The 26534-nt window shown below is 46.1% G+C and overlaps 1 protein-coding gene across 1 annotated transcript in view; it reads right to left on the bottom strand.

Annotated features, from left to right (window-relative positions):
• Positions 1-8833: 8833 nt before the first annotated feature.
• RCL1 (RNA terminal phosphate cyclase like 1) overlaps positions 8834-26534 on the bottom strand; it is a 71349-nt gene continuing 53648 nt past the window's right edge. The window contains exons 8-9 of the mRNA XM_063913979.1: positions 12468-12571; positions 8834-11931 (exon numbers count right to left, since the gene is read on the bottom strand). Of these exons, the coding sequence (XP_063770049.1) occupies positions 11784-11931; positions 12468-12571 (252 nt within the window). The 3' untranslated portion in view covers positions 8834-11783. The remainder of the gene's footprint in view (positions 11932-12467; positions 12572-26534) is intronic.

Genomic DNA, 26534 nt, shown 5'->3' with positions numbered 1-26534 from the left:
TAGGGTATCAATACTGTCAGTCAGGGAATCCAACCAAGCCACCCCAGCACTGCACATCCAGGCTGAGGCGATTGCTGGTCGCAGTATCACACCCGTGTGAGTGTATATACATTTTAGGATATTTTACTGCTGTCAGTAGGTTCCTTAAGGGCGGCCGTATCCGGGGACGGTAGTGCCACCTGTTTAGACAAGCGTGTGAGCGCTTTATTCACCCTAAAGGGTGTTTCCCAACGTGCCCTATCCTCTGGCGGGAAGGGGTATGATGCCAATAACTTTTTTATCGGGGGAAACCCACGCTTCATCACACACTTCATTTAATTCCTCAGATGCAGGAAAAACTACAGGCAGTTTTTTCTCACCCAACATAATACCCTTTTTAGTGGTACTGGTATTATCAGAAATGTGTAAAAACATTTTCCATAGCCTCAATCATGTAACGTGTGGCCCTACTGGAAGTCACATTCGTCTCTTAATCGTCGACACTGGAGTCAGTATCCGTGTCGGCGTCTGTATCTGCCATCTGCGGTAACGGGCGTTTTAGAGCCCCAGATGGCTTTTGAGACACCTGGACAGGCACAGACTGAGTCGCCGGCCGTCTCATGTCATCAATGTTTTGTAAAGAGCTGACACTGTCACATAATTCCTTCCATAAGCTCATCCACTCAGGTGTCGACTCCCTAGGGGGTGACATCTCTGTTACAGGCAATTGCTCCGCCTCCACCTCATACATGTCGACACAACGTACCGACACACAGCACACACACAGGGAATGCTCTGATAGAGGACAGGACCCCACTAGCCCTTTGGGGAGACAGAGGGAGAGTATGCCAGCACACACCAGAGCGCTATATATATATACAGGGATAACCTTATATAAGTGTTTTTCCCCTTATAGCTGCTGTATTGTTATACTGCGCCTAATTAGTGCCCCCCTCTCTTTTTTAACCCCTTTCTGTAGTGTAGTAACTGCAGGGGAGAGCCAGGGAGCTTCCCTCCAACGGAGCTGTGAGAGAAAATGGCGCCAGTGTGCTGAGGAGAGGCTCCGCCCCCTTCTCGGCAGCCTTTTCTCCCGTTTTTCTGTGGAATCTGGCAGGGGTTAAAATACACCCATATAGCCCTGGGGGTTATATGTGGTGTATTTATGCCAGCCAAGGTGTTTTACATTGCTGCTCAGGGCGCCCCCCCCCTAGCGCCCTGCACCCTCAGTGACCGGAGTGTGAAGTGTGCCTGAGTAACAATGGCGCACAGCTGCAGTGCTGTGCGCTACCTTGTTGAAGACTGATGTCTTCTGCCGCCGATTTTTCCGGACCTTTTCTTGCTTCTGGCTCTGTAAGGGGGCCGGCGGCGCGGCTCCGGGACCGAGCTCCGAGGCTGGGCCTGTGTTCGGTCCCTCTGGAGCTAATGGTGTCCAGTAGCCTAAGAAGCCCAATCCACTCTGCACGCAGGTGAGTTCGCTTCTTCTCCCCTTAGTCCCTCGATGCAGTGAGCCTGTTGCCAGCAGGTCTCACTGAAAATAAAAAACCTAAAACTAAACTTTTCACTAAGAAGCTCAGGAGAGCCCCTAGTGTGCACCCTTCTCGGCCGGGCACAAAAATCTAACTGAGGCTTGGAGGAGGGTCATAGGGGGAGGAGCCAGTGCACACCAGGTAGTCCTAAAGCTTTTACTTTTGTGCCCAGTCTCCTGCGGAGCCGCTATTCCCCATGGTCCTTACGGAGTTCCCAGCATCCACTAGGACGTCAGAGAAATCATGGTGTACTACAACAGTAGACATCACAATAGTTAATGAATTAACTGAATAACTATGCAAAAAAAATTATCCAACATTCTTGCTAAACAAGACATTTGTTTGAAAAACCAGGGAGGGGTGAATCATATATAGGAGGTGTATCAAACCGTAGAGTGTGATAAAGAACCAATCAGATCCTGTCATTTTTCAAACAGCCTGTAAAATGTTAATTGGTTAGTACTTTATCTCTCTCCAAGCTTTGAATAATCTCCCTCATAGTTAGAATAGATGGGGTTAGTAGAACACAATCTACTATTACTTGTTCACACTCAAAATTACAGGACTTTATCCGGGCTTCACCCACTCTGTGGAATGCCCTCCCATGCACAATAAGACTCACTTCTAGTCTTCAAACGCTCCCTGAAAATGCACCTCTTCAGACAAGCCTATCAAATTCCAGACCCACCCACGTAACCTTCAGTGCTTCCCTATATAATTACATCCTCTCTGTACAATACACATAACATCACATCTTGTCTTTCTTTGCTCTCACACCCTCCTGACCCTAAGCCAACATTGCTGGGTGATCATATCATACAACCCACTAAGAACCTAGCAATCCGGTGGCCCATTATGCAATAGGTAGCATCTATCCTTGTGTATCAATGCCTATTTCCCTATAGATTGTAAGCTTACGAGCAGGGCCTTCCTACCTCTGTGGCAGTCTGTTTTTACTCAGTTTTGTTCTATTACTGTTGTTCTAATTGTAAAGCGCAACAGTATATGCTGCGCTATATAAGAAACTGTTAATAAATATTACCAGTCAATAATGTGGACATCTGTGTTCTAAACCCCCTACAGCCATTTTTATTACCTAAAAGACAATTTTACACATTTGTCATATTTGTGTTATTGCATTACTTGTAAATTGGTAAAGCCAATAAGTCTCTTTTTTTTTCAAAGTTTAAAGAGATATGCAACTTTCTTGTTCAAAATACCCTTCGCAAAAGGGAAGTCTGCGACCTGACCACAATGGACACACCTTGGGAGTAGTCCCACTTGCGTAAAGCAGAGATATTCCTGACTACATCCACAGAAACAGAACAGTAGCCTTTAATAATGGAAACCAGGGATCCTATTTAATAATGAGACATATCCACTTTAGCAAGTGATAATAAGAATTTACTCACCGGTAATTCTATTTCTCGTAGTCCGTAGTGGATGCTGGGAACTCCGTAAGGACCATGGGGAATAGCGGGCTCCGAAGGAGGCTGGGCACTCTAGAAAGAATTATGACTACCTGGTGTGCACTGGCTCCTCCCACTATGACCCTCCTCCAAGCCTCAGTTAGGACACTGTGCCCGGACGAGCTGACATAATAAGGAAGGATTTTGAATCCCGGGTAAGACTCATACCAGCCACACCCATCACACCGTACAACTCGTGATACTATATCCAGTTTTACAGCATGAAAACAACAGAGCCTCTCAACAGATGGCTCAATAATAACCCTTTAGTTAACAGTATTGCAGACAATCCGCACTTGGGATGGGCGCCCAGCATCCACTACGGACTACGAGAAATAGAATTACCGGTGAGTAAATTCTTATTTTCTCTGACGTCCTAGTGGATGCTGGGAACTCCGTAAGGACCATGGGGATTATACCAAAGCTCCCAAACGGGCGGGAGAGTGCGGGTGACTCTGCAGCACCGAATGAGAGAACTCCAGGTCCTCCTCAGCCAGGGTATCAAATTTGTAAAATTTTGCAAACGTGTTTGCCCCTGACCAAGTAGCAGCTCGGCAAAGTTGTAAAGCCGAGACCCCTCGGGCAGCCGCCCAAGATGAGCCCACCGTCCTTGTGGAATGGGCATTTACAGATTTTGGCTGTGGCAGGCCTGCCACAGAATGTGCAAGCTGAATTGTACTACAAATCCAGCGAGCAATAGTCTGCTTAGAAGCAGGAGCACCCAGCTTGTTGGGTGCATACAGGATAAACAGCGAGTCAGATTTTCTGACTCCAGCCGTCCTGGAAACATATTTTCAGGGCCCTGACAACGTCTAGCAACTTGGAGTCCTCCAAATCCCTAGTTGCCGCAGGCACCACAATAGGCTGGTTCAGGTGAAACGCTGACTCCACCTTAGGGAGAAACTGGGGACGAGTCCTCAATTCTGCCCTATCCATATGGAAAATCAGATAAGGGCTTTTACATGATAAAGCCGCCAATTCTGACACTCGCCTGGCTGAAGCCAAGGCCAATAACATGACCACTTTCCACGTGAGATATTTCAGATCCACGGTTTTTAGTGGCTCAAACCAATGTGATTTTAAGAAACTCAACACCACGTTGAGATCCCAAGGTGCCACAGGAGGCACAAACGGGGGCTGAATATGCAGCACTCCTTTCACAAATGTCTGAACTTCAGGTACTGAAGCTAGTTCTTTTTGAAAGAAAAATCGACAGAGCCGAGATCTGTACTTTAATGGAGCCTAGTTTTAGGCCCATATTCACTCCTGCTTGCAGGAAATGCAGAAATCGACCTAGTTGAAATTCCTCTGTTGGGGCCTTTTCGGCCTCGCACCATGCAACATATTTCCGCCATATGCGGTGATAATGATTTGCCGTAACATCTTTCCTGGCTTTAATAAGCGTAGGAATGACTTCCTCCGGAATGCCCTTTTCCTTCGGGATCCGGCGTTCAACCGCCATGCCGTCAAACGCAGCCGCGGTAAGTCTTGGAACAGACAGGGCCCCTGCTGTAGCAGGTCTTGTCTGAGCGGCAGAGGCCACGGGTCCTCTGAGATCATCTCTTGAAGTTCCGGGTACCACGCTCGTCTTGGCCAATCCGGAACCACGAGAATTGTGTTTACTCCTCGCTTTCTTATTATTCTCAATACCTTTGGTATGAGAGGCAGAGGAGGGAACACATAAACCGACTGGTACACCCACGGTGTCACTAGAGCGTCCACAGCTATCGCCTGAGGTTCCCTTGACCTGGCGCAATATCTTTTTAACTTTTTGTTGAGGCGGGACGCCATCATGTCCACCTGTGGTTTTTCCCAACGGTTTACCAGCATCTGGAAGACTTCTGGATGAAGTCCCCACTCTCCCGGGTGGAGGTCGTGTCTGCTGAGGAAGTCTGCTTCCCAGTTGTCCACTCCCGGAATGAACACTGCTGACAGTGCTAGTACATGATTCTCCGCCCATCGGAGAATTCTTGTGGCTTCTGCCATTGCCATCCTGCTTCTTGTGCCGCCCTGTCGATTTACATGGGCGACTGCCGTGATGTTGTCTGGCTGGATCAGCACCGGCTGGTGTAGGAGCAGGGATTTTGCTTGATTTAGGGCATTGTAAATGGCCCTTAGTTCCAGAATATTTATGTGAAGGGAAGTCTCCTGACTCGACCATAGTCCTTGGAAGTTTCTTCCCCGTGTGACTGCCCCCCAGCCTCGAAGGCTGGCATCCGTGGTCACCAGGACCCAGTCCTGTATGCCGAACCTGCGGCCCTCTAGAAGATGGGCACTCTGCAGCCACCACAGTAGAGACACCCTGGTTCTTGGAGACAGGGTTATTAAGCGATGCATCTGAAGATGCGATCCGGACCATTTGTCCAACAGGTCCCACTGAAAGATTCTGGCATGGAACCTGCCGAAGGGAATTGCTTCGTAAGAAGCTACCATCTTTCCCAGGACCCGCGTGCAGTGATGCACCGATACCTGTTTTGGTTTCAGGAGGTCTCTGACTAGAGATGACAACTCCCTGGCTTTCTCCTCCGGGAGAAACACTTTTTTCTGGACTGTATCCAGAATCATACCCAGGAACAGTAGACGTGTCGTCGGAACCAGCTGTGACTTTGGGATATTCAGAATCCAGCCGTGCTGGTGCAGCACTTCCTGAGATAAGGAGATCGTCCAAGTACGGGATAATTAAAACTCCCTTTTTTCGAAGGAGTATCATCATTTCCGCCATAACCTTGGTTAATACCCTCGGTGCCATAGACAGTCCAAACGGCAGCGTCTGGAATTGGTAATGGCAATCCTGTACCACAAATCTGAGGTACTCCTGGTGAGGATGGTAAATGGGGACATGCAGGTAAGCATCCTTGATGTCCAGGGATACCATGTAATCCCCCTCGTCCAGGCTTGCAATAACCGCCCTGAGCGATTTCATCTTGAACTTGAATTTTTTTATGAATGTGTTCAAGGATTTCAAATTTAGAATGGGTCTCACCGAACCGTCCGGTTTCGGCACCACAAATAGTGTGGAATAGTAACCACGGCCTTGTTGAAGTAGGGGTACCTTGATTATCACCTGCTGGGAATACAGCTTGTGAATTGCCGCTAGCACCGCCTCCCTGTCTGAGGGAGCAATCGGCAAGGCAGATTTTAGGAACCGGTGGGGTGGAGACGCCTCGAATTCCAGTTTGTACCCTTGAGATACTATTTGAAGGATCCAGGGATCCACCTGTGAGCGAGCCCACTGATCGCTGAAATTCTTGAGGCGGCCCCCCACCGTCATGCGGCGGACTTGGAAGAAGAAGCGGGGGAGGACTTTTGGTCCTGGGAACCTGCTGTTTGTTGCAGCCTTTTTTCCCCTACCTCTACCTCTGGACAGAAAAGACCCACCTTTTCCACGCTTGTTTTTCTGGGTCCGAAAGGACTGAACCTGATAAAACGGCGCCTTCTTAGGCTGTGAGGGGACATGGGGTAAAAATGCTGACTTCCCAGACGTTGCTGTGGAAACTAGGTCCGAGAGACCATCCCCAAATAATTCCTCACCCTTATAAGGCAAAACTTCCATGTGCCTTTTAGAATCTGCATCTCCTGTCCACTGGCGAGTCCATAAGCCTCTCCTAGCAGAGATGGACAATGCACTTACTTTTGATGCCAGCCGGCAGATTTCCCTCTGTGCATCTCTCATATATAAGACTGAGTCTTTGATATGGTCTATGGTTAACAGGATCGTGTCTCTGTCTAGTGTGTCAATATTTTCTGACAGTTTATCTGACCACGCAGCGGCAGCACTGCACATCCATGCTGACGCAATAGCTGGCCTAAGTATAATGCCTGAGTGTGTGTATACAGACTTCAGGATCGCCTCCTGCTTTCTATCAGCAGGTTCCTTGAGGGCGGCTGTATCCGGAGACGGTAGTGCCACCTTTTTAGACAAACGTGTGAGCGCTTTATCCACCCTAGGGGGTGTTTCCCAACGTGACCTATCCTCTGGCGGGAAAGGGAACGCCATTAGTACCTTCTTAGGAATTACCAATTTTTTATCAGGGAAAGCCCACGCTTCCTCACACACTTCATTCATTTAATTCATCTGATGGGGGGAAAACTACGGGTAGTTTTTTCTCCCCAAACATAATACCCTTTTTAGTGGTACCTGTATTTATATCAGAAATGTGTAACACCTCTTTCATTGCCTCAATCATGCAGTGCATGGCCTTAGTGGGCATCAGGTTAGACTCATCGTCGTCGACACTGGTGTCAGTATCCGTGTCGACATCTGCGTCTGCGGTAGCGGGCGTTTCAGAGCCCCTGATGACCTTTGAGACGCCTGGACAGGCACGAGCTGAGAAGTCGGCTGTCCCACATTTGGCATGTCGTCAAATTTCTTATGTAAAGAGTCTATACGTGCACTCATTTCTTTCCATAAGCTCATCCACTCAGGTGTCTGCCCCGCAGGGGGTGACATCCCTCCTAAAGGCATCTGCTCCGTCTCCACATCATTATCCTCATCAAACATGTCGACACAGCCGTACCGACACACCGCACACACACAGGGAATGCTCTAACAGAGGACAGGACCCACAAAAGCCCTTTGGGGGGACAGAGTGAGTATGCCAGCACACACCAGAGCGCTATATAATGCAGGGACTAACTGAGTTATGTCCCCTATAGCTGCTTTTTCTATAATAACTGTATACTGCGCCTAAATTTAGTGCCCCCCCTCTCTTTTTTACCCTTTTCTGTAGTGTAGACTGCAGGGGAGAGTCAGGGAGCTTCCTTCCAGCGGAGCTGTGAGGGAGAAATGGCGCCAGTGTGCTGAGGGAGATAGCTCCGCCCCTTTTCCGCGGACTATTCTCCCGCTTTTTCCTATATTCTGGCAGGGGTATTTTCCACATATATAGCCTCTGGGGCTATATATTGTGGTATTTTTGCCAGCCAAGGTGTTATTATTGCTTCTCAGGGCGCCCCCCCCCCAGCGCTCTGCACCCTCAGTGACCGGAGTGTGAAGTGTGTGTGAGGAGCAATGGCGCACAGCTGCAGTGCTGTGCGCTACCTTGGTGAAGACTGATGTCTTCTGCCGCCGATTTTCCGGACCTCTTCTTGCTTCTGGCTCTGTAAGGGGGACGGCGGCGCGGCTCCGGGACCGAACACCAAGGACTGGGCCTGCGGTCGATCCCTCTGGAGCTAATGGTGTCCAGTAGCCTAAGAAGCCCAAGCTGGCTGCAAGCAGGCAGGTTCGCTTCTTCTCCCCTTAGTCCCTCGCTGCAGTGAGCCTGTTGCCAGCAGGTCTCACTGAAAATAAAAAACCTAATATCTATACTCTCTCTCTAAAGGCTCAGGAGAGCCCCTAGTGTGCATCCAACCTCGGCCGGGCACAAAATCTAACTGAGGCTTGGAGGAAGGTCATAGTGGGAGGAGCCAGTGCACACCAGGTAGTCATAATTCTTTCTAGAGTGCCCAGCCTCCTTCGGAGCCCGCTATTCCCCATGGTCCTTACGGAGTTCCCAGCATCCACTAGGACGTCAGAGAAAAAGAGGTTATTGCCTCCTTTCAGTATTTAATAAACAGCTGTAAGCATTTCCCCTGTATAGCTTACTCCAGTGGTGGCCAACGCGTGGCTCTTGAGCCACATGCGGCTCTTCATTCAAATGTAGCTCCCAACACGCAAAGTCACGTGACCACAAGAGATCTGTAAACCGCTGCACTCCAGCCAGACATGCAGCAGCACTACGTAGACTGAGAACAGAGAGCTGGCTGGAGTGACACAGGCGGGTGTTGGCTGGAGTGACACATGGGGGAACTGAAGTGTATTATGTGAATCTGGCTTTTCAATATTGTGAGGATATTGGGTTCAAAAGCACTCAGTCACGGTGGTAGATGAAAAACCAACAGTGGTTTATTGACAGAATAGGTTATAACACAGTTCAGCACACTTCTGTGATCCAATTCTACACGACAATTCCCTCCTGGAACTCCTGACAGAACATTACTTCTTAGTCAGTCTCCTGCCACTCTCTCACCCTCTGTCTCACGTCCCCTCTTTGCTATTATCAAACCTTTGTCTTTCCTACAATAAGGCGACACCCCCAGACAGTTTCAGAGCAAACCTAGTTTCACATGTACAGGCATGTCCCCTAGGCCACAATAGATGTTAATTAAAGTAACCTTACTTAATCTGATTGTGTGGCCTGGAATCCATTGTGTGGGGAAGAATGAGGGGGGTGTATGGCCTGACATCTGAGACTGGCTGTATCTACACAACAGCAAACACACAGGTTATCTGCGCAGTCATATGGGGGGAAACATTTTACAAACTATAACACAATAACCAATACATTCATATATATACATCGAAAACATAACTGTACCCTTGTAACAATAACATCATACAATATAATACAATATTGCCTAATACATAGCCAAATACAGATCAACAATCAATCAGTGTAGTCCATGGGTCAGACCAGGGCTAGGGAAGTAGCTGCGTGTCTTTTACCACTGTGACACAACGCGCCGGCTGTGTTGTCACAAATATATTTTATGTGGATCTGGCTTTTTCAATTATTTGATGTAGAAGTGGCTTTTTCATTGTATTTTATGTTGGATCTGGCTTTTTCAATGTATTTTATACCAGGGGCGTAGCCTAGCAGTCACAAGGTCACACCCCATTTTTGCAAGTGCGCCTTCGGCTCAAAGTCAGCTCTTTGATGTACCTAACAAGATTTCTTGGCTGTTTGTCTCTGACTGGTTGGCCACCCCTGGCTTACACTATCTATAGATGGCGAGAGATATACTGTCCACATTACTGGCAATGGGGACCCAGCGAAGCATGTGCATTACAGAGCACACCATTACCGACAGCCACTGGACCTTGCAAGAGAGGTAAGTAATGCTAAATATTAATAGCATATTCATTTGTATCACTGCAATACTAAATCTGTTGCTGGTAATGAACTTATTAATAAATGGGGCCACAGGTATGACTGAACAAGATACCAGCAAATCACAATGAAGTACCTCGCACCTCAAAGACTACCTGACAATTTAAATCAGTGGTTAACATTTTCACACTTGGTATACCAGTTTACAATTTGTTGTTAAGGGATGTTAATAACACAGGTTGAATTTAAGTTTGACTCGAGGAACTACTGAGCATGCAGAGGTTAAGTTTTAAAAGTGGTCAATGGGTAGAAAGAAACCAGTCATATCCTAGAATCTCTCACCAAGGATGGCATGATGTGCAGAAACACATGCTGTATGTATTACTTCTGTGGATCCGTTCATCACTATTGCTCTATATAAAGAAACTTTGGGCAACAAGTCTTTTTTACAATGTAATGGTCTTTGAAAAGGATAACAAACCTGTGGAATAAAACCATACTATGGTTCCAGAGCCTATCCGCATCTAAACTCCTACCATGAAACAATAAGCCTGACTTAGAGATGTACGCAGATCTCACAGCCGCAGCATCTTTGTATGCAGTGGCTGTGTGATAAGCTAATGTAGCAGAAGGCATCTTGTTTACATAGACGCCTCGCGCTGGCTTTTCTGATCCAATGCTGCAACCCCAGCATCGGATCATCTGTATGAACATCGTCATCTGAGTAACTCTCAGGAAATGCAGGATGGCAGAGAAACTCACACTTATTTTATTTTTAATTACCAGTTATTTATATAGCACACACATATTCCGCAGCGCTTTACAGAGAATATTTGGCCATTCAAATCAGTCCCGGCCTCAGTGGAGCTTAGACTACCACATATACATGCACATAAATTCACGTTAGGGTTAATTTTGTTGGGAGCCAATTAACCTACCAGTATATTTTTGGATTGTAGGAGGAAACCACAGTACCCGGAGGAAACCCACGCAAGCACAAGGAGAATATACAAACTCCACACAGTTAGGGCCATGGTGGGAATCGAACCCATGACCTCAGTGCTGTGAGGCAGTAATGCTAATACTACATCATCCGTGCTGCCTTAATGCCCCATCTCTCACACCATGGAAGGTGTACAACCCTGAATTAGACACTATTGCTGTACATGGATGAAATCTCACAGTAAGGCACTTGTGTAACCAGCCCCACAGCGGACCTTTCTGTATAGATTAGCTGATGGTTCTGGATTTCTTGCAGGTAAACATAACTCATGTTGGTAAAAACCTAACCATTTATTCAAAGTGTAAAGGAAAAATGGCATATGCACTGACGTTCCGACATTGTCAATTCTTTTTCGTGTGTGTCAATTGTCTGTATATTAATCTGTACTTCACTTTAAAAGTGGGGAACTTTTATACGTTTGTGTAAATAGATCAAAGAATAAAAAAAAAAAGTCAATACTCACAGAAACATGTAAAAAATGCTTACATCTGAAAGTGGTAGAACAGCCGACTTTTTTGAGATGATTAAAATAACAAAAATATAAAATGTAACACCCCACCCCCCAATCCAAAACTAAACACACAATTGTGACTAAAACAAAAAACATGATTTGATGGAATATATCTTTAAATAATTGCAATACACATTTTTGTGAATATCAGTACAGGGCTTTGGATGAACATACATTTTATGTTAACCAATGTTTTTGTAAACAATCTCTGACACTCAAATGGCCATGTTTTGTTAATGACATTTTGTAGGTCCATGGCCCACAAGTTTGTAAAGTAAAATCCTGTGCACTTAATTACGTCCCCCAAGACTTTCAGGGTTGCGGTGGCTGAGCCAGCACCAGCAGTTGTGCAATTCAGGCTCTTGAAAAGTCATAATGACAGACCTGTTCTCACAATCTCGTTACAGTCTTAAGCAGAATTTGCTTTCATTATTTAATGGTTTTGTTGAGATTGGAAAATCCAACGCCGACACACGTCAACAGGACTTTCTCTGCGCCTTTACGTTCTTCAAATGACTTGCTCTCAATTTTAAACATGATCTGGAAAAAGCTCCGCAAATGTCGCAAGAACTCAATCCTGCCAAGCACACACACAGAACAGAAAAGGTTAAAACACAATTTTCTTAAAATAGTTACGTCCTCATTTAATTACATGGCAACACTGCATCTTCAGAGTATCAATTGCTTCGCTTTAGGACACAGGAAAATGACAAGGATTTCAACGCATTTCATACTGTTCGTTTGTCAACTATTCCACAACAGAGTAAACTTTAAAAATGCTACAAAATGTAAATAAGCATACAGTATGAAGATGTCTCCAAGGAGGTTTTTGTCCTGTGTATTGAGACCACGAGCTTCAGTCTTTTGATGGCACCACCATTCTTCAGTTATCACAGTACTGTACCTTACACACATACAGCACCGGTACCATGATAACCGAAAAAGGGCAGTTCACATTCTTAGACTCCACACGGAACTACGCTGATACACAGTATGCACTAGTTACATAACACAACATGCAGTATTATCTAAGACACCTGACATGCACTGTAAAATGTGTTACTAAAAGGATAATTCTGGGCAGCATTGTAACACATTGTGCAACATACTTACGTGTAAGGAGACAATGGTCCGAGCAAGACTTTGGAAACATCCTGCTGCCCAAGAGTCATAAGCAGTACAACCAAGCTCTGATTCACTGAATCCACACAACCTCCCTGCAAACACAAGCATGTGAGTCTTTACACTGCAGGCCTCAGGTCTCATGATGAAATAAACAGCAGCAGACCATTTGGTAAACACAGGAAATGTATGCACAAAATATGCATTGCTTAAGATATTCAAGGCATGAATGATTTTAACAGAACAAAAAAGATTTTTTTAAAGATATAGATAGAGATCGATCTCTCTCTCTATCTTCACCGCCAGCATTTTGACTGCATCCCATATAAAATAACACAATGCACTACAACTAGCAGTACCCATAAACATTTTGAATTAATCTCAAAACTTTAGATCTCTTTTGCTTAGACTAGCTTTAGACACTATACAGCAGGTCTTTTCAAGATTCACGGAAGATTGAACTCATGTTCTGGTGAACCTAGGCAATAACTCTAATAACACGGACAAATGTGTGCAAAGGGTTCAGGAGCTTATAACAATTGGAGATATTTGAAACTATGTTCATTCTAGTGGAATGCGATTCCATGGCACAGCATATAACCTGACAGTAACGTTAGCCAAACATGTGAGCCGTGAGATTCAAGGGGGAGATATAGCAAACCTTTTGAAGAGTCCAAGAAGAGGTGCTGCCCGTAGCAACCAATCAGATTCAAGCTATCCTTTACTGAATGTACTGGACAAATAACTAGAATCTGATTCATTGATGTGAGTAACACATCTACTTGCCTTAATTAGAAGGTTTAATAAATTCCCAGACACGAGAAACAATTAAAAACAAATAGGGCCACAGACAGGTTAGATATGTTGATCCCTCATTTAATTTCCAGATCTTTCACAGTCAGTCACAAATCTCTATACAATAGAAGAAAAAATAAGATTTTAAACCTACCGGTAAATCTTTTTCTCCTAGTCCGTAGAGGATGCTGGGGACTCCCTAAGGACCATGGGGAATAGACTGGCTCCGCAGGAGACATAAGCACTAAAAAGTACTTTAGATATGGGTGTGCACTGGCTCCTCCCTCTATGCCCCTCCTCCAGACCTCAGTTAGAGAAACTGTGCCCAGAGGAGACGGACAGTACGAGGAAAGGATTTTGTTAACCTAAGGGCAAGATTCATACCAGCCCACACCATCCACACCGTATAACATGGAATATACGAACCAGTTAACAGTATGAAACAAAACAGCATCAGTCCGAGACTGATCAAAACTGTAACATAACCCTTATGGTAAGCAAAACTATATACAAGGCTTGCAGAATTTCGTCCGCACTGGGACGGGCGCCCAGCATCCTCTACGGACTAGGAGAAAAAGATTTATCGGTAAGTTTAAAATCTTATTTTCTCTTACGTCCTAGAGGATGCTGGGGACTCCGTAAGGACCATGGGGACTATACCAAGCTCCAAAACGGGCGGGAGAGTGCGGATGACTCTGCAGCACCAATTGAGCAAACATAAGGTCCTCATCAGCCAGGGTATCAAACTTGTAGAACTTTGCAAAGGTGCTTGAACCTGACCAAGTCGCCGCTCGGCAAAGCTGTAATGCCGAGACGCCTTGGGCAGCCGCCCAAGAAGAGCCCACCTTCCTAGTGGAATGGGCCTTTACCGAATTTGGTAACGGCAATCCAGCCGTAGAATGAGCCTGCTGTGTCACCAAGGCGTCTACTGCCACCGCCTGAGGGTCCCTTGACCTGGCGCAATACCTCGGTAGTTTCTTGTTGAGGCGTGACGCCATCATGTCTATCTGAGGCAGTCCCCACTGACTTGCAATCTCTTCGAAGACTTCCCGATGAAGTCACCACTCTCCTGGATGTAGATCGTGTCTGCTGAGGAAGTCTGCTTACCAGTTGTCCACTTCTCGGAATGAAGACTGCTGTCAGAGCGCTTACATGATTTTCCGCCCAGCGAAGAATCCTGGTGGCTTCTGCCATTGCCACTCTGCTCTTTGTTCCACCTTGGCGGTTTACATGAGCCACTGCGGTGATGTTGTCTGACTGAATCAGAACCGGTAGGTCGCTAAGCAAATTCTCCGCTTGACGAAGGCCGTTGTATATGGCCCTCAACTCCAGTACGTTGATGTGAAGGCAAGCCTCCTGGCTTGACCAGAGACCTTGGAAGTTTCTTCCCTGTGTGACTGCTCCCCAACCTCGGAGGCTCGCGTCTGTGGTTACCAGAACCCAGTCCTGAATGCCGAACCTGCGACCCTCTAGAAGGTGAGCACTCTGCAGCCACCACAGGAGAGATACCCTGGCCCTGGGGGACAGGGTGATCATCTGATGAATCTGTAGATGTGACCCGGACCACTTGTCCAGAAGGTCCCATTGAAAAGTCCTTGCATGGAACCTGCCGAATGGAATGGCCTCGTAAGACGCCACCATCTTTCCCAGAACTCGAGTGCAGTGATGCACAGACACCCTTTTTGGCTTCAATAGGTCCCTGACCAAATTCATGAGTTCTTGGGACCTTTCCATCGGAAGATAAACCCTTTTCTGGTCTGTATCCAGAATCATGCCCAAGAAAGGCAAACGAGTCGTTGGAACCAACTGTGACTTCGGGATATTGAGAACCCAGCCGAGCTGTTGCAACACCTTCAGGGAAAGTGATACTCTGTTAAGCAACTGCTCTCTTGATCTCACTTTTATTAGGAGATCGTCCAAGTATGGGATAATTGTGACACCCTGCTTGCGCAGGAGCACCATAATTTCCGCCATTACCTTAGTGAAAATCCTCGAGGCTGTGGAAAGCCCAAATTGGTAATGACAATCCTGTACCGCAAATCTCAGGAACGCCTGATGAGGCGGATATATGGGGACATGAAGGTATGCATCCTTTATGTCCAGGGACACCATATAATCCCCCCCTTACAGGCTGGCGATGACCGCTCTGAGCGATTCCATCTTGAACCTCTAAGTATAGGTTTTAAGGATTTTAAATTTAAAATGGGTCTGACCGAACCGTCCGGTTTCGGGACTACAAACAGGGTTGAGTAATACTCCATCCCCTGCTGAAGCAGGGGAACTTTGACCACCACTTGTTGAAGACACAATTTTTGAATTGCATTTAAAAAACTATCTCCCTCTCTGGGGGAGAAGCCGGTAGGGCCAATTTCAAAAACCGGCGAGGAGGCACCTCTTTAAATTCCAGCTTGTAACTGGGAAACAATTTCTATTGCCCAGGGATCCACCTGTGAGTAAACCCAAACGTGGATGAAAAGTCAAAGACGTGCCCCCACTGGGGCGGACTCCCTCAGCGGAGCCCCAGCATCATGCGGTGGACTTCTGCTCCTGGGAACTAGCTGTGGTTGGCAGCTTTTTCCCCCTACCCTTACTTTTGGCAAGAAAGGAAGATCCCCGTACTCTCTTGGGTTTATGCGACCGAAAGGACTGCATCTGATAATGTGGCGTTTTCTTAGGCTGTGAGGAAACATAAGGCAAAAAAGTTGATTTACCTGCCGTAGCTGTGGAAACTAGGTCCGTGAGACCCTCCCCAAACAATTTCTTACCCTTGTAAGGTAAAACCTCCATATGCCTCTTCGAGTCGGCATCACCCGTCCATTGTCGGGTCCATAGGACTCGTCTAGCAGAAATCGCCATAGCGTTGGCTCTGGAACCCAGTAGGCCAACGTCTCTCTGAGCATCTCTCATCTATAGGACAGCATCTTTAATATGACCCAGGGTCAATAAAATGGTTTCCTTATCCAGCGTATCTATATCAGCAGATAAGGTATCTGTCCACGCTGCTACAGCGCTACAAACCCAAGCCGACGCTATCGCCGGTCTGAGTAAGGTACCAGTATGTGTGTAAATTGACTTCAAGGTAGTCTCCTGCCTGCGATCAGCAGGATCCTTGAGGGTTGCCGTATCTTGAGATGGCAGTGCTACCTTTTTGGATAAGCGAGTCAACGCTTTGTCCACCCTTGGGGAGGATTCCCACCGTATCCTGTCCTTAGCCGGGAAAGGATACGCCATAAGAATCCTTTTGGGAAGCTGCAGTTTTTTGTCTGGAGATTCCCAAGCCTTTTCGAATAACTCGTTCAGCTCATGAGATGGGGGAAAGGTTACCTCAGGTTTCTTTTCCTTATACATGCGCACCCTCGTGTCAGGGACAGAGGGGTCATCTGTGATATGCAACACCTCTTTTATTGCAATAATCATATAATGAATACTTTTAGCAAATTTTGGCTGCAACTTTGCATCATCGTAGTCAACACTGGAGTCAGAATCCGTGTCGGTATCAGTGTCTACTACTTGGGATAGTGGGCGCTTTTGAGACCCAGAAGGTCCCTGCGACATAGTGAAAGGCAGGGCTAGACTCCCTGTACATTCCCTGGACTCTGCTTTGTCCAACCTTGTGTGTAATAAATTCACATTTGCATTTAAAACATTCCACATATCAAGTCAGGTGTTGGCGTTGCCGACGGAGACACCACACTCATTTGCTCCACCTCCTCCCTAGAAGAGCCTTCCGCTTCAGACATGCCGACACACGCCCACACACTCAGGGAATTCTCCATCTGGAGACAGTTTCCCCACAAGGCCCTTTGGAGAGGCAGAGAGAGCACACACCCAGCACCAATGACCCTGGAAAAAATACCCAGATAGCGCTTTTATTATCTATATATTCACTGCGCAAAATTATGTGCCCCCCCCCCTTCTTTAAAACCTTCTGTCACCGTGTTCAGCAGGGGAGAGTCCGGGGAGCCAGCTTCTCAGCGGTGTGCTGTGGAGAAAATGGCGCTGGTGAGTGCCGAAGGATCAAGCTCCGCCCCCTCAGCTGCAGGCTTCGGTCCCGCTTGATTCCTTTTAAAAACTGGCGGGGGATCTCTAATATACAGTGCAGAGTGTGTATATATATATATATATATATATATATATATATATATATATATATATATATATATATATATATATATATATATATATATATATATATATATATATATATATATATATATATATATATATATATGGATCCCAAATCGGTCTGGCACTCTCCCAACTGGCTTGAAGTTACCCCGGTGCCCTCTGAAGAAATAATACAGAAGTCCAAAATGACACAGCGGCACTCGAGGATTTTTTCGTGCAGTAAATGAAGTTATATTTCAAAAGAAATTACAAGTAGCCAACGTTTCGGGGCTTACATGCCCCTTTGTCAAGGTGTATATATACACCTTGACAAAGGGGCATGTAAGCCCCGAAACGTTGGCTACTTGTAATTTCTTTTGAAATATAACTTCATTTACTGCACGAAAAAATCCTCGAGTGCCGCTGTGTCATTTTGGACTTCTATATATATATATATATATATATATATATATATATATCTCTCTCTCTCTCTATATCTAATCCACTCTTTTTGCCATTCCCAGGGGTTTAAATTGCTGCCCAGGGCGCCCCCCCCCTGCGCCCTTCCAGTGCCTGCCGTGTGTGTTTAGTGTGGGAGCTATGGCGCGCAGCGTTACCGCTGCGCGTTACCTCAGTGAAGATCTGAAGTCTTCTGCCGCTCTGAAGTCTTCTTATCTTCTCATACTCACCCGGCTTCTATCTTCTGGCTCTGTGAGGAGGATGGCGGCTCCGAGACGAACAGCTAGGAGAGACCTGTGTTCCAACTCCCTCTGGAGCTAATGGTGTCCAGTAGCCTAAGAAGCAGAGCCTAGCATTTAAGTAGGTCTGCTTCTCTCTCCTCAATCCCTCGATGCAGGGAGCCTGTTGCCAGCAGGCTCCCTGAAAATGAAAAACCTAACAAAAATTCTTTCAGGAAACTCAGGAGAGCTCCCTGTAATGCACCCAGTCTCCTCTGGGCACAGTATCAAACTGAGGTCTGGAGGAGGGGCATAGAGGGAGGAGCCAGTGCACACCCATATCTAAAGTTCTTTTTAGTGCCCATGTCTCCTGCGGAGCCAGTCTATTCCCCATGATCCTTACGGAGTCCCCAGCATCCTCTAGGACGTAAGAGAAATATCTAGTAGCCAGCGCCTGTACATAAACGTTTATACTATAACAGCTTAATGTTCTGTACAAAACTCAAGAACTTTCAGATGTCGCTTAAAAAAAACTTCCACTGTGGCCTATGACTATTAAGGCTTTCCAATACTGATGTTATTGGACAGGCATATTATCTACAGTAGAATTTTGACAAGAGAAATATCACATTTGTGGAGCTTTGTACAGCACTACACACATTACCCCTATCCCCCATATAACCATGCCCTTTTCCTTCACAAATACTCATCCAACACCAAACACCCACTTTCCTATTTTCCTCTCCCATACAATGTATAATTCTAGACTTGCCTTTAGAAAAATGATCTAAAGAGACAGTTGCTGACCTTTCTATGTAAGATACTGAACATTAACAGGTGACGCTTTGGTTAGTGACAAATGAAAAAGCAATTTAAACACACTGATGCAGCAAATAAGACAACTAATAAAATCCCAGTATGTGCAAATTCAGGTAGCAATAGCCAGAGGGAATATATTATATATATTTAGAGAAATAAATAAATAATAACTTTTCACTTGCTGGTGTTCGGGCTGTTTCCATTGCAAGAGGTATGAATGGTATGTATACAATGCCAACTAACTTGTGCTTGAGAGTTCAAAGAACAAACTTAAATGTTAGGACTTTGCTGTGGAAGAAACGGAATACACTTATTTCAGATCATCTGACAGACAAAAACAAGTGGCAGAGGTTATCGTACTGCTGTCATGTACATAGACTAGAAACTGAGAAACAGTCACAGTACTTGCTTGCAAATGCCCGCTGTCGAAAGGCACAAATTAAAATCTTACCTGCATCTGGCTTCGGGTAATCCCTTCTAGCCTCCTCTATCAAAAATGAGAGGGGGAAAAAAAAAAAAAGTCTCCTCGACCTTGCCCTATGTCCACTGTGTCATCTTCACACTAGTTTGCTATGCTTTCTGGGCAAGCAGCCTTACTGGTATTTATTAACTGAAAACCAAATACATGTGAGGGTGCCTTCGGTCAAACAAAATGTTAGCATGGACTTTCAGTGTATTTCACGAAACCCCCATAAACCAGCATTTATAAACACATTAAACCGTGTAGGTTTAGCAAGACACAAACAGGGGAAACGTGACACGGATAGTATTTCTGGTACCATGCACTGACTTTGCAGTGAGACATTCTCTAAGACCCACCAGCAATTCATGCCAATACAGAGCTGAGCTGATTTAGGTGCCAGAGCAAATAAGTAGTGTAGCCTGCCTTGAACACAGCATAGACATGTGGGTGTATTAGTAAATATACAAATATTTTCTCACTCAATAATGCAGTAGCATATCATCCCTACTAAAACTGAAATCAGTCAGGTGCAAGAACTACTCAGGTTCCAAGAGAAATGCATTAAAAAGTGTGTAATGCAATCAATGTGACAATTGTGCGTATGAAGTCTGCATCACTAACTGTTATTTTGAGGGCTTTAACGGAGATGTCACTCAAATGCACAGATAACCGTACTTTATGAAGCATTCTAATCCATGTTTTCATATAAACTGGAGAACTGTGGCGTTACAGGTTGATGTCTGTGTATTTGTACAGTCAGGTTGTGTGTACTTGTACAGTCACATGTTCAATATAGTTCAGTCTCCTACTCACTAAGAATATGCAGTTTGCCTAAAATGCTTATGCTAAGTGACACTCTACAAATTACTGTATTATTCTATCGCAGTTTAGAAGTCAAACATCTGATCAGTTGCTATGGGTTACTACACTTTTTTTAAACAGTGTTCCAGATAATGACACAAATTGATTTGACGTGTGACAGTGACTCGTTTTCTTTTGTGAAAATCCAATGTTTGAATAAAGCTGTAACATACCAGGCCTTGCAGAAAGACCATGGCACAGCACAAAGGAATAAAGCCAGGAAAACAAAAGCCTTTCTATCGACACTTGTGTGTGGAGCCAAGTAGACGCTGACACTTGGAATGTAATCGCGAGTGTGTCCAAGACCTGTCAGTACAGATCTAGCTTTGCAATACCCTGTGAACAACTGAAAAATATCACAACTGCCCAGAATGCTCGTTTTGTAAATTTTCATAGGCAAAATGTAGCTTCTACACCTGTTAAAGCTTCCAAAAGCCAGGTGCAGAAAACGTTAAAAAAATAAATTAAAAAAAGTTAACAGAGTAAAAAATACAGCCTACGGAACTAAATGCATGGCCAATAGTCCTTGCCAGTGTTTTCAGAAAAACCATAGCAAATGAATACAATTACAAAAAAAATACCATTCAAAACAAACCACAACAGAATGTTTTTTTTCTCAACAGTACAGGTCTGTTTTAAAGAGTCTACATTATATAATGCCCTAAGCAATTCGCAAAATGAAAAATAAAAAAGCAAAAACAGGATTAGAGCACGTACCATAGGAAACACTGTGCTATTTTAGTAGCTTACGTTGGTTTCAGATTCCAGCTAACACATTGCACAATACTCCCTCCTGGGCTGGCTTCCCTCACAGCTCTCCTGCTGTTCAGTCTGGTGGAGGCTAGCCCAGCAGAGAGCATATTCCATAATGAAGGTATTAAATGTATTCTGCTGGGCGAATGGCGTAATCCCCTTCCCTGCGGAATACATAGTGCATAAGGCACTACGGAGGAGATGTATCAAGGGGTGTAGTACGGTATGCCGGCGCTCGGGCTCCCGGCGACCACCATACCGGCGCCGGGAGCCCGACCGCTGGCATACCGACAGGGTGGCGAGCACTAAGGAGCCCCTTGCGGGCTCGCTACACTCGCCACGCTGCGGGCACGGTGGCGCTACACTATTTTATTCTCCCTCCAGGGGGGTCGTGGATCCCCACGAGGGAGAATAGCTGTCAGTATGGCGGGTGTCGGGATTCCGGCGCCGGTATAATGTGCACCGGGATCCCGACATGCGGCATACTGAAGACCACCCGTATCAAGATGTGTAAAGAGTGGAGAAGTTGACAAGGGGGGTAATTCCAAGTTGATCGCAGCAGGATTTTTGTTAGCAATTGGGCAAAACCATGTGCACTGCAGGGGAGGCAGATATAACATGTGCAGAGAGAGTTAGATTTGGGTGTGGTGTGTTCAATCTGCAATCTAATTTGCAGTGTAAAAATAAAGCAGCCAGTATTTACCCTGCACAGAAATAAAATAACCCACCCAAATCTAACTCTCTCTGCACATGTTATATCTGTCTCCCCTGCAGTGCACATGGTTTTGCCCAATTGCTAACAAAAATCCTGCTGCGATCAACTTGGAATTGCCCCCAAGGTGCCATAGCAACTAATCAGCACTGAGATATCATTTATAGAAAGTACTTGATACATGCTAAGCAGATGCTGATGGGCAACTTCGCCAATCTTTACACTGCTTGAAACGTCTCCTCCATAGTATGTATCCCTGTATTCAAATGGAAAGGATATGGAGAACATCAAGACTTTCCTTAAGTAAATTTTATGCAAAAAAAAAAAACCTACATGTACGGAAATCACTACCTTACTCTACCACTATGTTCCAAAATACGTTAGGCTGCAAGTCTAGTTTCTTGGCTGCTTAAGCAGTCACTCATGCTGCTGGTGTATAAAGCACCAGTGCTGTAATCGCTGCTTTGGTCACGTAGCTCCAAAATGTATTAACCATGGCAACAATCATTTGTACGGCACTAGACTAGAAGCTACAATTTTATAAGCTCGCTCCTCACATTAAGGAATACAATAACTATGTATTCTTCTAGATATTTTATGGGGCTTATTCATTTTAGCAAGAGGCCACATACAATTTACCATTATGTAAAATCCTGTAAGGTTCTAACTGAACTGCCCACTATGAACTGTAGCTTAGTCAGACCGCTGCAGACGCCCTGTCTTTTGAAGTCCAGTAATAACAATCAGAAGCAGGCCAGCTATAAAGCAATATTAATTTAACAAAGGGCGGAATTCAAATGTTGTTACTGCCCCCGATCTCCAGTCTAAAGTGACAGGAGCTCTCAGTGGGCAATATTCCATTTGATGCCCCCTAGCGTGATGCTCACACCCATTAGTGTCATGTGTAGCAGCGTAAAGTGCGATCAGGTAAGTGCCGTTTGAGCACCCAAACAGATTACTTTTCACACATTTCAGCTCACCACCCACAGCAGCTGAAATGTATATATGTCGGCAGCCGATCACTTCCGAACGGAGCTACATTTGAATATCTCCGTATGGCGCCATCTAGTGACTGCCAGAAAATTATTTGAATCTCACCCAAAGTATGCTATACTGTTAGAAGTATATTTCAATTAAGCACGACAATATGCCTCTGCACACATTTTAGAATAAGGAGATTTATGGTAGACTTACCATAGTTCAATCTTTCTGCGAGGTACACTGGATTCCACAGGGAATTCATCGGGGTGTAGAGGTGGATCTTGATCCGAGGTACCAACAGGCTAAAGCTTTGACTGTTCCAAGGACGCACTGCACCGCCTCCTCTATAACCCCGCCTTCAAGCACTGGAGCGCAGTTTCGTTAACCAGTCCAATGCAGTAGCAGGTAAAAGACGGCAAATGTTAATCACATAGAACCACATTTTCACGACAGGAGAAGGGACCAGCGGCTAATGCCATACAAACCCAAAGAAGCTAAGTGCGTCAGGGTGGGCGCCCTGTGGAATCCAGTGTACCTAGCAGAAAGATTTAACAATGGTAAGTCTACCATAAATCTCCTTTTCTGCAACGGGGTACACTGGGATTCCACAAGGAATACATCGGGGATGTCCTAAAGCAGTTCCTTATGGGAGGGGACGCACCGTAGCGGGCAAAAGAACCCGGCGTCCAAAGGAAGCATCCTGGGAGGCGGCAGTATCAAAGGCATAGAACCTAATGAACGTGTTCACGGAGGACCACGTAGCCGCCTTGCACAATTGTTCAGCAGACGCGCCACGGCGGGCCACCCAAGAAGGTCCAACAGACCGTGTACAATGGGCTTTGATAGCAGCAGGAGCCGGGAGTCCAGCCTGCGCATAAGCTTGTGCAATCACCATTCTAATCCATCAGGCCAAGGTTTGCTTATTCGCAGGCCAGCCACGTTTGTAAAAAAACTAAAAAAAAGTACAAAAAGGGTATCTGACCTCCGGATAGAGTCAGTCCTCTCCACGTAGATATGGAGAGCCTGCACCACATCAAAAGACTGTTCTTTGGAAAACAAACCAGAAAAGATAAAAGCCGGAACCACAATCTCTTGGTAAAGATGGAAAGATACTACTTTAGGTAGATAACTGGGGCGAGTTCGAAGAACTGCCTGGTCACGGTGAAAAATCAAGAAGGGTGGACGATAGGACAAAGCGCCTAAGTCCGACACCCTCCTAGCAGAGACAATAGCCAGCAGAAACACGACCTTAAGCGTAAGGCATTTAAGGTCCACAGACTCAAGAGGTTCAAATTGAAACTCTTGTAGGGCATTTAAGACAACAGACAGATCCCATGGAGCCACAGGAGGCCGAATTCGTAAAACACCCCGAGTGAAAGTATGAACATCAGGAATAGATGCAATTTTTCTCTGAAACCACACTGACAAGGCAGATATATGAACCTTGAGGGAGGCCAGACGAAGGCCTAAATCTAGGCCTTGTTGCAGAAAAGCCAAAAGCCTGGAAGTTTTGAACGAATAGGCATCATAATTCTTAGCAGCACACCATGTGAAGTGGAGTTCCAGGCCCTGTAATAAATCTGTGCAGAAGCCGGTTTGCAGGCCTTCAACATAGTTTGAATAACCACCTCGGAGAATACTTTGGCCTTCAGGAGTGAAGCTTCAAGAGCCACGCCGTCAAAGCCAGTCTAGTCCGGTCAGGGTAGACACAAAGGCCCTGAACGAGGAGGTCTGGGCGTTGAGGAAGTAGAAGAGGACACTATCGACAGACCTTGCAAGTGTGAGAACCAATGCAGTCTGGGCCACGCTGGAGCGACTAGAAATAGTATTTATCTTTCTTGCTTGAACTTCCGTAGTAGCCTGGGCAGGAGTGACACGGGAGGGAACACGTATGGCAGCTGAAAGTTCCATGGAATTGCTAGTGTGTCCACGAACGCTGCTTGAGGATCCCTTGTACTAGTACCGAAGACCGGAACCTTGTGATTGTGTCGAGACGCCATCAGGTATACATCTGGTAGGCCCCACTTGTCCACAAGGAGTTGAAAGACTTCCGGATGAAGACTCAACTCCCGACGACTGAGGAAATCCGCTTCCCAGTTGAGGACTCCGGGAATGACCACTGCCGATACTGCTGGCAGATGGCGTTCCGCTCAACAGAGGATTTTTGATACTTTCAGCATTGCCATGCGGCTTTGAGTGCCGCCTTGATGATTTATATACGCCACCATAGTGGCGTTGTCTGATTGTACTTGAACAAGCCTGTTCTGTACCAGAGGAAGGGCAAGCATCAACGCATTGAACATTGCCCGCAATTCCAGAATGTTTATCGGGAGGAGAGATTCCTCCCTGGTCCACCGACCCTGGAAAGAGTGTTGCTCCAAAACCAATCCCCAATCCCGCAGACTGGCGTGCATTGTCAGGAAGACCCAGTTGGAGATCCAGAAGGGACGGCCCCTGCTCAACTGTTAGTCCTGTAGCTACCAGCTCAGTGACAGACGAACCTCCAGAGTCAAGGAGATCATTTGAGACCTGATCCGATGGGGCAGGCCGTCCCACTTGGAAAGGATTAACCTCTGAATGAGGGAATGAAATTGAGCGTACTCTACCATGTCGAAAGCAGACACCATGGAGGCCTAATACTTGCATCGCCAAGTGTATCTACACTCCTGGGCGAGAGAGGAAGTATCTGATCCTGTCCTGAAGTTTCACGAATTTCTCTGGAGACAGAAACAATCGTTGGCTGTGTGTACCCAGCAGTGCCCCCAGGTGCACCATGTTCCGACCAGGAACCAGGGAGGGCTTTTTCCAGTTGATGAGCCACCCGTAGGCTTGTAGGAATTGGACCGTTGGTTCCAGATGACTGAGGAGAACATCTTGGGAGTTCGCCAGGATCAGCAAGTCGTCCAGAAGGCGGTGAAGGGCAGTCATCACTGCCATGACCTTGGTGAAGATCCGAGGGCCGTGGCCAGTCCAAATGGCAGAGCCTGTAACGGATAATGGAGGATGCCAATAGCAAACCGCAGAAATTGTTGATGCAATACAGCAATAGGTATATGCAGGTAAGCATCCTGTATGTCCAGGGATACCATATAGTCGTCAGGTTCCATGGACAGTACAATAGAGCGCAGAGTTTCCATATGGAATTTGGAAACTCTCACAAATTTGTTCAATGCTTTGAGGTTGAGTATAGGCCGGAAGGACCCATTTGGCTTTTGAACTAGAAACCGGGTCCAATACTATACCCTACCTTTCTCGGACCGAGATACCGGCACTACCACTCCTGTGTCCAGGAGGGATTGCACAACCAAGTGTAGAGCTTGCGCTTTCAACGGATCCAAAGGGATAACCGTCGCACAGAACTGATGAGGGGGACATCTCTTGAAAGAGATTGCGTACCCGTGAGAGACAACTTCCCGCACCCAGGCATCCGAAGCGGTGTTTAACCAGGCCTGGGCGAACTGCAGAAGTTGGCTCCCACCCTGGGGTCCCCCAGGGGGAGGCCCGCCCCGTCATGCAGCAGGCTTGTCTTGTTTGGAAACAGGCAGTCCAGGATTGTTTAGGTTTGAGCTTAGTGGATTTGGAAGTACGAGCCTGTCTTGAGTACGCCTGATCCTTTGCTTTACCTGGAGGTCGAAAGGAACGAAAAGTGGTACTCTTTGTCTTCGATGCAGAAGGATTAGTACTTGGGAGAAAATAAGAATTTACTCACCGGTAATTCTATTTCTCGTAGTCCGTAGTGGATGCTGGGAACTCCATAAGGACCATGGGGAATAGACGGGCTCCGCAGGAGACTGGGCTCTCTAAGAAAGAATTAGGACTACTGGTGTGCACTGGCTCCTCCCTCTATGCCCCTCCTCCAGACCTCAGTTAGGGAAACTGTGCCCGGAAGA

This window comes from Pseudophryne corroboree, chromosome 1, assembly GCF_028390025.1.
Source record: "Pseudophryne corroboree isolate aPseCor3 chromosome 1, aPseCor3.hap2, whole genome shotgun sequence".
NCBI classification, from domain to species: Eukaryota; Metazoa; Chordata; class Amphibia; order Anura; family Myobatrachidae; genus Pseudophryne; species Pseudophryne corroboree.
Note: the sequence above shows the minus strand (reverse complement) of the source record. Positions and strands in the feature narration are given on the sequence as shown.